General features: G+C 31.9%; 1 protein-coding gene across 2 annotated transcripts in view; it reads left to right on the forward strand.

Annotated features, from left to right (window-relative positions):
• Positions 1–12,399, forward strand: part of LOC144835138 (dol-P-Man:Man(5)GlcNAc(2)-PP-Dol alpha-1,3-mannosyltransferase-like) — a 36,717-nt gene that overhangs the window by 23,252 nt on the left and 1,066 nt on the right. For both annotated transcript variants that reach the window (XM_078690192.1, XM_078690191.1), the window contains exons 3-8: positions 4,902–5,049; positions 5,315–5,475; positions 7,753–7,873; positions 8,128–8,333; positions 10,910–10,974; positions 11,196–11,331. In XM_078690192.1, the coding sequence (XP_078546318.1) occupies positions 4,902–5,049; positions 5,315–5,475; positions 7,753–7,873; positions 8,128–8,333; positions 10,910–10,974; positions 11,196–11,331 (837 nt within the window). The remainder of the gene's footprint in view (positions 1–4,901; positions 5,050–5,314; positions 5,476–7,752; positions 7,874–8,127; positions 8,334–10,909; positions 10,975–11,195; positions 11,332–12,399) is intronic.

Consider the following 12,399-nt stretch of genomic DNA (forward strand, 5'->3'; position numbering starts at 1 on the left):
ATGGTTTTCAACTTTTGGCCCCTGTACTGACCAAGCATCCCAATTTTTTTCCAGCCAACAGCAAAAAATTGATTTGTATTGATTATAAGGAAGTAAAAAAACATTGTTGGTATATTTATTTGTTCTTTCTTTAAACTGAAATACACTTTCAGTACAAATGTACTGATTTCCAAAGTGGTTCAGTAAACATATTTACAACAATAAAAAAATATAAAAGAAAAACAAAAAGAAAGAAAACAGATATAAAACTATTTACAATTGTGAAGGCAAAAAGGTTAATACATATATGATTTCTATAGTGAAGATTTAAAAGTTGCCAAAGACATATTATGGAGTTCTGATTTTATGTTATTTGGTAGAGAATTCCATAATTTAGTTGATCTATAAACAAAAGTTCTTTTACCCTGAGAGTTATTCCATAACGGAATAGATAAATCATTATTACTTTGGGAGCGAGTGCATTTATTATGGTTATCTACAGTAAATTGAAATAATATTGTTAAGTATTTTGGAGCTATTTCTTTTAAACATTTAAATAGCATTATAAGAATATTTTCATTCCATTTTTCTGTAAGTCTACTCCATCCAAGAGTACTTAAGATATCATTAATAGGGGTATACATGTCTACTGATAACAATATCCTACCTAATCTGTTGATTAAAACCTGAAGAGAATCTGAAAAACTTATGTTACAATTGGACCAAACACAGCAACAATAATCAAATAATGGAATAATTAAAGCATTTGCTAACATTTTTAAAGTATACATAGGAAGATACATCTTAATACGACGAATCACACCGATACGTTTAGCTATTTTACAAGACATTTTGTCTATATGTTCCTTCCAATTTAGTTGAGGATCAAAAATGACACCTAAATACTTAAAAGAATCAACTCTTTCAATAGTTTCGTTATTATGAAGTAAAGTTATATTCTTAAATGTTGCCGTTTTCTGATTTGTGCTGAAAACCATAAGCTTGGTCTTATTAAGATTTAGTGTGAGTTGATTATGGTCAAACCATTCTATAATTTTGTTTAGATTGATATTGAGTTGATTCTGAAGTATTAAAGGGTCAGATGAACTACATAAGAGTGTTGTATCATCTGCATACATCACACATTTACATGATAAAGATTCAGGAAGTGAATTTACGTATAAAATAAATAGTAAAGGTCCCAGTATTGATCCTTGTGGGACACCAATATTAACATTCATGGTGTCAGATTTTGTTGAATTTATACAAACAACTTGAGATCGTCCACTTAAATATGATTTAAACCAGTGAAGTGCAATATCATTTAAGCCATAATTCCTTAATTTGGTAAGTAATATTTCATGGTTAACTGTATCAAATGCTTTCTTCAAGTCAAGAAATAAAGCAGCAGATGAAATACCTTTATCAAAGTTATCTAAAATATAATCAGTAACATCTAAAAGAGTAGTTTCTGTAGAGTGACCTTTTCTAAAGCCCGATTGGGAGGGATTTATAAGGTTGTTAGTTCTTAAATACAAGTATAATTGATCATGCACAGCACGTTCTAAGAGTTTTGAAAGTATGGGTAAAACAGAAATTGGGCGGTAAGTATAAGGGTCTGACATATCCCCATCTTTATATACAGGTGTTACCTTAGCTAGTTTCCATTCATCTGGAAATCTAGAACTGAACATAGAAAGATTACAAATATATGAGAGTGAGTCACAAATTATCGGAGCAGCTAGTTTAAGAAGTTTGCAATCAAAGTTATCAACACCCATAGCTTTATTAGTTGACAATTTACATAACTGGTTAAAAATGTAATCAGGGGTAAGAAGATCAAATTCAAATTTGTTATCCGCAAAACAATTTTCTGAAGTGTTACTAGTATAATTATTGGAGTTAGTATTATTGGAGTTAGTAAATTGATTTGCTAAAGAACTTCCAATTGAAGTAAAATGAGCATTGAAAACATTGGCTGTGTCCTTATCATTGGATGTATAGTTTTTATTATTATCTTTATATACATTATTTATACTGGGTTTAGTTTTAGGTATTAATTTATTTATTGTATTCCATAATTTCTTGGGATTTTTAGCATTTTCGTTAATAGTATTTGTACAATATTTTCTTTTTAAATTCCTATTTAAATTATTAACTTGATTTCTCAGTTGTTTAGCTTTGTCCCAATCTTCAGGTTCAATAGTTTTGTGAGCTTTCTTATAATAGTAGTCTCTGTCTTTTGTTAATCTTATATAATCAGTGGTTATCCATTCAGGAAGTGATCCTTTCACTCTCTTTGTCTTTAAAGGGGCATGCCGATTACATAACTCACCAAATAAGTGTTTCCATAGCAACCAGACAGTGTTAACATTAGAGTAAAGCTTGATTTGATCCCAGTCAATACTTTTTAAATCTTCTATAAATTTGTTTTGGTCAAATTTTTTAAAAGAACGAGAGGTTATAAACTTTGGAGGAATATGTGTTTTTTTAGTTTTTCGAATTAGATATATTAAGTTATAGTTTGCTAGAGGGTGCAGGTGAACCATTTCTGGCTCCCCAACTATAAAGCCTATCAGCTAAAACATGTCCTAGGCTGGTTTGAAGCATCAAAACCTGTAACTTTTTCAATTTTCACACGGGCCCCACTGCGCATGACTGGCCTTGGCTTTGCAAAACTTCACGTCCATGTGTCCCAGCAACGCTCAAAAGAACCAAGAAACTATTAACGATTGCATAAAAATGTGATTTGAAAATTCAATGCAACTTAAAAACTGTTTTCCTGTCGATCGTTAAGTTGCGTTGAGTTGACAGGTTCAACGATTTGACAGGAAAAGGGGGTAAAAATTAACGTTAAAAATCATTAAAATCTGCATTTGTTAAAGTTGACCTCATTATGATCGTTGAAACTGACCAATCAAATAACCATAACCACCATAAATTTCGTCATTGCAATTTGTAAAAAAAAAATAGGTACGCGTTGACAATTCTAGAATTTTTACAATGCAACGATGATTTTCACCTTTTTTGTACACTTTCAAGGTCTGATATTTCAAAAACAAGTGTAAGTCAAATTAAATTATAATATTAAACCAATTAAATTTAATGTTTATCTTTAGTGTAAGCCTATAGTAAGATATCAACGAAAGCATGTCCTAGGCCCCGGATGCGTGTGGCCGGCCTTGGTTTTGTAATACTTCACGTCCGCATGTTCCAACAATGCTCGCTTGTAAATATTAGTGGTCCAGCTCATCATCGGTATTTTATTTTCAACTTTAACAATTTTAAACTCAACGCAACTTAACGTAACTAGTCGTAACGTTTCGTCTACGGGAAAACAGGCTTTAGGCTATTGGCACAAAAAAAAAAACATATATTAAATATGGTCTATAAAACCCACTACATTAAACATTCTGGAACCCAAGCAAGACGCTCACCAAAAAGTGAATCGCACTAATTAAAAAAACATATACAGGTATGTTTAACAACCTATAATTATGGTTACAGTTTATTGGTTATCCGCACTTTCCACAAGAGTGACCTGTAGCTGTAGATGTGCAAGAAACTTTGTTATATGACATTAAAGTCGGGCAGGACAAGTTACACACGATTTTATGAAATTTTATGGTTGCTCATAAATTCTAAACAAAAATTAATTTTTCAATGAAACTTTAGAAAAGTGTATTTCATAATATGGAGCAACTTTTGACATGATAAGAATGGCGTGATACGCACAAAATTACTCGCAAAATTAATTTATAATCAATTTCGCATACATTTCAGGCAATTTTAAGCATTTCAAAATTTTCTAATTTGTTTGCGTTTTGCGCACGCACAGCTTGTACAAAGAGTAGGAAAATGGTTTTTGAAATTGATTTGTGCTTTTCATACCTTCTGTAGCAGATTTCATTAATTTTGATGAACTTTAATCGCAAAATAACGATGCATGTGCACAATAAACTTTAATAATCGTGTGCTGAAGAATAGGTAATTTAATGCAAATTTGTGCAAAAATATACATATTTTTAATCAGTTATAGCTCCTCGGGATGGGTGGTTACCCCCGATTTTTAAAATGTATTATAGAAGCAATGAGTTCTAGATTTCAATTCATGTACAATTTGTCACCATATGGTCACTCGAATTAAAGAAATTGAATTAATTGTTTCACTTTTGTACTAGTTAATCCAATTTAATAGAGCGCATCACGTTAATGCGTTCCCCATTTTCTCCTAGATTTTAATGTTATTTCTCAATCTCAATCAATGCTCTTTCACATGAGTTACACAAATTGTAATTTTTATTACGTCATCATATAAAAATATTAGAATAACTGGAGTTACTTAATTTCATCTTTACAGTAATCTTAATCTGTTATAGCTCATCGGAATGAAAAGTGACCCACGTGATTAAAACTTATTATGGAAGTTGTTGAATTGTAGATATGAATTCATATACAAATTTTGTCTATCTGATGTCATGACGTTATCATATGGCCAGTTGAATTCAAAAAGTCAGATTTCTATCTCTTTAGTAAAAGTTCATCGCGTTTAAACGAGAGCGCAAAATTCAAATTTTATTAGTGTAATTATTTAGATAATTAATTTATCTTCTAAAATAGTTATCTTTATATGTCAATTTGATGATGTCATCATGTTAAAATTTGAATTTAAAAGATGGGTCTCGTAATTTCATCTATGCTACACTTTATATAACATATACAGTGTATTCCGTAAATACTGTAATATGCTATATGATACAAAATAGGTACAACAATTCATGTCATAGGATGGTATAATAATTGTCGGCGTTCATATTTTAACGTATGTGGTACATGTTGAGTTTGCGCGGATAACACAAACTCGTCAAAGTGACGAGTTCAAATCTAGTTATATTTGTAATAGTTGTTTTCTTTTGTTTCAGATATCCGGCAGGGTTTGTGTATGTCTTTATTGGATTTTATTATGCTACGGATCATGGAACAAACATTAAGGTTGCCCAGTATATCTTTGCTGCTGTTTATATCATAAATTTATTACTAGTTTTCAGGATCTACCAAAGAACCAAAAAGGTAAAATGCACCATTTCATATACACTATGACTATTTACATCATCCGCTTTTGTACATCTTCATACAAAATGATGTTGATACTTACATACATACATATTCCTTATGTATAAATGTTTGGACCATAAATATTTGGAACTCCAAAAATGTCACAATCCTGTGTTTGGACTGGCCAGCTGAACCTACTGGACAAAATAATATGTCGATACTGCATGGATCATTTTAAATGTTTAAACTAAACCACAGGTTTTTCTTAATCTTATTTCAGGTTCCTCCGTATGTACTTTTCTTTATGTGTTGTGCATCATATCGGATACATTCCATTTATATACTCCGCCTCTTTAATGATCCTGTTGCTATGTTGTTTCTGTACTTGTCAATCAATTTATTCCTGGATCACCATTGGACAGTCGGATGCTTTTTCTTTAGGTAAGAATTATGGAAAACACAAAAACAAATTTATTGTAATATTGTGCTATAGCCATAAAATTAGCACCGGTTGAGGGCTTTTCTGTGCCATAGTTGTGGTACAGATGAGAACTACAAACAGGAAGCGTATTGAATGTGGACGAATTTATTCACCAGGCTATACATATTTTTTAGTCACATGATACATTGGTCTATTAAATCACACCACAACTGTACTACATCAAATATTTTATTATTACATTACAGTACTTTAATTTGAAACTGAAATTCATGACAACAATATTTATTATGCATATATAGGTCTAGAATAGTCAGTAAGTAGGCCCTATCCCCACCGTTTACGTACAATACATGTTTTACTCTGTGAAGAAAAAAAAATTTGGCCTAGAAATTTATGATGTCTATTTAGGAATTAGCTTTGTCTAAAAAATCAGTTCCCCGTCAAGTCTATAAATTGAAGAATATGAAATCATCTACACATGCATCACAACGATATTTTATTATCCATTTCGTGGTTAAAAATCAATAGTTTACAAAATAAAGGCAAGTTGCAGCGTGCATGCAAATAGCAGAAGTGTCAGCCTTTTCGTAAGTTCGTGCATGCCTTTGTGGTGGATTGAGTGTAGGTTGGACGGTCCGGGCTAGCTATCGAAATAGTCCTGGCTGTTTCACATTAATTTCTGGTTTGTTCTCCCGATTTCGATTCGGTTTTTACATTTTTTAATCGTCTAACTAACTTGATGTATGATGTCCGAAACGATATAGTGGGTTAAACCTAAACTACAACTTGTTGGAAGCTGGTGGTCAAAGAAATCAAAACAACAACATGGGTGACTTATTTCTTCCGGTGGGTGGCCGATGACACAGTAAATAACCAAGCGCTGATTGGTTGAATTTCGTCTCTGCATATAACGGTGTCAATATAATATATCATAATAACTTCGTAAGATCATGATAATTAACAGGCTCTCCGAGAGCATGTTAGCCGGAATTAACGTAATAAACAAGATCACGTTAACGGCTTCCTGCAGCTTCACATAGAACATCATGATAAAGAAACTCGCGATAATTTCTGAATGTGAACCTAGCTAGTTAATTAACAGTATACAAGCTGAAGTTGTATCGCAATATAAGTATCTGGGCAACATGATTGATAATAAATTAAACTGGAACCTCAATACTGATAAATTAGCTGCCAAATGTAACCAACGTCTTTATTGTTTAAGAAAAATGAATAAGTTCAATGTATGTAATGTTTTGATGAAACTGTTTTATGAATCAGTAATACAATCTGTACTCTGTTTTTGCTGCATTGTTTGGGGTAACAGTATTACCAAAGCCGATTACAATAAACTGAATAGGGTAGTGAAGACAGCTAGCAAAATCATAAACGTAAACTTAGATCCCTTAGAAAACATGTGCAATGATCTAATAAATAAGAAAGTTAAATCTATTATCGCTTATGATACGCATCCCTTGCATGGAGTGTTTATATTTAATAAGTCTGGTAGATTAAGAATGATGCGTATTAAAACAACTCGATTTAGGAATTCTTTTCTACCTTCAGCAGTCAGTGTTTTTAATAAAAATAAACTTAGATAAGATAATTAGTAATAGTATATTCACTGTAGATAATGTTGTTGTATTTCGCATGTGTTGTATTCTCTTTCGCAACAAGAAGACAAATTTCATACTGTACTACTTTGGTTTGTATGATAATAAAAGATCTGTATCTGTATCCAGTGTGGCCAGCGATCGAAATCAAATTATGCTAGATGGCAGCACAAAATTATGCCAGACACAATTAAGGCCAAAATAGCACAAAATCAATGTATTAGAGGGCGGTGTATGGATATGTTTTATGTACCACAAAGGTTGGAAGCAAAAAAAAAAAAAAAAAAAAAAAAAGGGTCTTCATGTTTTTGGCTAAATTATGCCAGATTTTTACTAAATTATGCCAGATTTGGCCACTATGTCTGTATCTGTATATGATAATTGATATGCGCTTTTGCACTGCACATGGCCAAAGTCATGAGTTTTTAAATATACAAGATTAGGAAAGCATGGTCTTTAATTTGGTTAAAATTGTATAAAGTATTTGGGGGAAAAAAGTTCTGTGGTAGCCACCTATCTTTATATCTGACTTGACCCAAAGTGAAATAACATATATATAATAATAACACTAAGATTTAGCAAACAAATATGGGCACCTGTGTTTTATACATATTTCCTCCATGATATTTTGTGTTCTAAAAAAGTGTACATTTTTACCTGTAGTATTGGTGTTTCCATTAAGATGAACATATTACTGTTTGCTCCGGGCCTTCTGCTACTACTTCTGACAGAATATGGCTTCTTGCGAACAATACCTAGGCTTTTGGTGTGTGCAGCAGTGCAGGTACAGTAAAAGTACATTATCAACATATACCGGCCTTTTTAGCATTTAACATTTTCTTTCAGGATTTTTATTTAAAATGTGGCTAACATTTATAATGTACTGATATTACAATTTGAGAGTTAAAATTCCATGTTGTGTATTGCTACCAATCAGAGACTGAAATGGTAAAACATTTTAATTGCAATATATATCATTTAATTTACCTGTTATACTATTGTACAATGATGAACTTGATTAATATGTGTCTTTAAAAGGTCATTTTAGCTGTTCCTTTTCTACAAGTCAATCCGGTTGGTTACATTTTACGTTCATTCGAGCTCAGTCGTCAGTTTTTTTTTAAGTGGACTGTAAACTGGCGATTTCTATCAGAAGAATTGTTTTTAAACCGGAATTTTCAGCTTGCATTGTTAGTCTGTCATCTTACAGCTCTTATTGTTTTTGGTCTGTATCGTTGGAATAGGTTAGTATATTGTTTTGAAGACTTCAATAAAACTGTAGCAGAAATGCAGACAAACGCTTTACCAATTACGAATTTCCATATCTGCTGTGGTAATAATGAAATATTGATGGTAACTCTCTGTATATTTAATAGGGACTTTACGAAACGGATGATTAGGGGAGGACGACGGCCATTCCGTGTTCGCTAGAGCGTAAAATCATATACAGTCGACATAGCTGTTAGCTACGCACCCTTGCGCGAAGACGATGATGACCGGCAGTATCTCTCTCCTTCCAATGTCTCGCGGAGCGGGGCCCTTCTGAATCGCTTGGCTCTGGTGATACAGCATAGGCCTAGCTTTCCCAGCTAGGGGACTCAAACAAAAATTCAAATGCAGTGCAAAATGTATTGCTTTTAACACAGCCATTTTAACCCAATAAAAATGTTATTTTGTTAGTCTTTTAGAGTCTGTTAGAGATATTTTGGTTCAGTTTTATTCCAAAAGCACCAAATTTGGTATACAGGTTGCCCACCCTATGCGATTCAATTTTTGATGAGCGCCAAGCAAAATGACCCCTTGGACCACCTAATTTCTATTTACTCTAATGAAGTATTTTTTACCTTTGACCCATATTTTAAGGCATTGCCATATCTCCGTCTTTAGTTGTCACAGACAGTTTATTTTGGTGTAAAATTGTTCGCAATATATATGTTACTTTTTAGTTTAATGAAACATTTCAGTACGCGTACAATTGCCAACTGCATAAAGGTTAATATCTATTGATATCCATAAAACTACTTGTCATAGAAAGTTGATTTAGGTGTCAAAATGTTCAGAACATAAACATTTCTATTTACTATACAGTAATTAAGTTTTTTCTCAAATAATGACCATATTTGACCTTTGACCTTTTTTTAGGCAAATTGCCATATCTCTTTATTAGGGTTGGTGTGGAAAGTTCATTTTGGTGTCAATTGTTCAGAATATATATGTTACTATTCTGATTAATAGAAGATTTTTCCAAAAAATGTCAGGAAGTACAGTTATTGACCTTTGACATACATAAAATTCTGTATATTTATGATATTATTTTGCATCCCACTTTCAAGCATTTGTCGAAGATGGCTACTTGCATGTGCAATTGAATGAAGTATACTGAATAAAGTTGAATAGATTTTCCTATTTGTAGTGAGTACTAGATTAATGCAAATGAGAGAAAATTGTATAGACAAAATATCCCCAATCTCATCTAAGCAAGTCTTCCACACATTTGCTGTGGCAATAATATGAAATCCATTCAAGTTTGTTTTGGAAAGATAGTGGTTTTAAGTACTCGCTTAGATGAGATTGGGTATATTTTGTCTATACAATTTTCTCTCATTTGCGTTAATCTACTACTCACTACAAATAGAACAATATTCAACTTCATTCAGTAAACTTCGTTCCACATGCAAGTAGCCGTCTTCGACAAGTGCTCAAATGTTTCAAATTATCTGTTAATTGAGTGGGTCGCAAAATAATATAAATATACGGGTTAAACCGAAACATAGAATTTTATGTCACAGGTCAATAACTACTTCCTGTCATTTTTTTTGAAAAATCTTATATTAACAAGAATAGTAACATACATATTCTGAACAATCTGACACCAAAATGGTAATGGTAATTTGCCTGGAAAAAACAGGTCAAAGGTCAAATATGCTATTTCTGGTCATTATTTGAGAAAAAAATGTATTATAGTAAATAGAAATGTTTATGTTCTGAACATTTTGACACCTAAATCAACTCTCTATAACAATATTTATGGATATCAAAAGATATTAACCTTTATGCAGTTGGCAATTGTACCAAAAAGGCAAAACTGCGTACTTCCGGACATGTTTCATTAAACTAAATAGTAACATATATATTGTAAACAATTTGACACCAAATAAACTGTATGTGACTACTATTTACTGAGATATGGCAATGCCTTAAAATATGGGTCAAAGGTTAAAAATGGTACTTTTGGTCATTTAAAAAAAAAAACTTCATTAGAGTAAATAGAAATTTTGAGATAAAAATCAACTCTCTATGATTAGTAGTTTTAGAGATATAGAGTGTTTAAGCGAAAATGTCCGCCATTTTAAATTATTCAAATTAGGTGACCCAAGGGGTCATTTTGCTTTCCGCCCATCAAAAATTGAATTCGTAAATGGTGGACAACCTGAATACCAAATTTTGTGCTTTTGGAAGAAACTGAACCAAACACCCTTATTTCCGTCCACTCCACTTATAAATAATAATAAAGTTCAAATAGTATTTAGAGTTTTGGAAATTCCACATTTAAGTGTAATTTGAACTGTACTGTATATTTAAGGTTATATTATGTAACTTATTTCTAGTGAAGTCGTTCTCCGTAAACGGGAAAATGCCAACTTTATCACCTCAAAAAGTTAAGACGACAGAATTGCACACTGAGCTCCGCTCACTTTGTTAAAGCTCATGCATAAATTATTCATGAGCACCATTCTGTGGCTTCCCGTCCTGTTTCGTAAAGTCCCTAATGTTAAGCTAGAACTAGAATAGAATGATTGTTTACTGTATTATTTTTCAGGAGAAAAAACATCATAGAACTTCTTGTTAAACCAGTTGAAACCAAGACTATTATTGATGACAGTTATATCCTTTTATTTTACATTTTCTATTAATTGCAATACTTACTGTACAGTCAAATCTGCCAAAGTTGAATCCAATGGGACTTGCATAAAACATTGGGTAATGCTGGGGATTTCTCTAAAGAGATCACATTATTAGAAATAACCGAAATAAATGTTTTCTCATTCCTCAAAATTATAAAAATTCACAGTGAATTTCTATCAACCTTAATAAAATATGTTTACATATTGTAACAACAATGTTTTCTAGTAACTTTCTTGGTATGATGTTTAGTAGGAGTCTTCATTATCAATTCTATGTCTGGTATTTCCATACACTCCATTACCTACTGTGGATAACAAGTATTCCTGTTATTCTCAAGTAAGTGACCTGGCTAATATCTAATATCTATTTTTTTTTTAAATTGTGACAATCTGATCAACCTACCCTAAAATAAATATCATGTATGTAACTTATTCCTTTGGTAATGTTATGAAGTAATTTTTTGGAAGAATTGAACATGCAATTAATGACTACCTATATAATGGCACACCATAACTGATGGTCTAAATGATAGATACCCCCACAAAATTCTAGAAAGTTTTACAAAAAGCTGTCCATTGATTATCATCTTTAAAGACCTATTCCCTACAATTTGTGACGTTTTAAAAAAATAATACATATTACTTTTAAAACATTAAACCAGGTCATCCTTGTCTTAAATATGTTTTATGGTAAATTATGATAAAAAGAGAGATGAAGGAAGATAAAAAAAAACAATGCACTACCTAAGTAACTCGTGGTGAATGTCCTCTAGTTGGCCGTCATTAAACATCGGTAACGTACGAACATCGTACGCTACCTACAGGCCTAGCCTGACGTTGTATAGTTGCTGCAGAATATTATCTTTCTGTTTTTGCCAGACTCCGTTGATACAAATTGGGGGAAACCCAATATTTTCTCTGAAAAGTTAGGAGTCTTCCATTTGTTTTGGCCTCACGATCGATCGAAAAGTGGGTGAATTACAGAAGAAAAAAAAAAAATTAATCCGCGCGTAATGCATGTTGAGTTTTATAGCGGGCCGCTAAAATTATTAGAATTGCCTTATTTTTTACATTTTTAACCATTTAAAGACGAAAAAAGTTATCTCAATAGGACCATATATTATTTATTTATACATTAAATGTAGTTTGTGACTTTAAATTAGATCTACCGACATTTTTAAATTAATCATTGTTCTTTCTTCAGATATATTAGTAATTTATAGAAAATATGTTTTTGTTACCATGGAAACGTGTAACAAAATAAAAATATGTATTGTTAATCGCAAAAATACACAAAATCTAACATAGCTATTTAATTATAAATCACATCATGCCCATTTTGGTGGGTGTTAGTAATCTGGTTGTATCTTTCAAACAATGTATTATTTGCCAACAAATATTAATC

This window comes from Antedon bifida, chromosome 2 (assembly GCF_963402885.1).
Source record: "Antedon bifida chromosome 2, ecAntBifi1.1, whole genome shotgun sequence".
In the NCBI taxonomy this organism is placed as follows: domain Eukaryota; kingdom Metazoa; phylum Echinodermata; class Crinoidea; order Comatulida; family Antedonidae; genus Antedon; species Antedon bifida.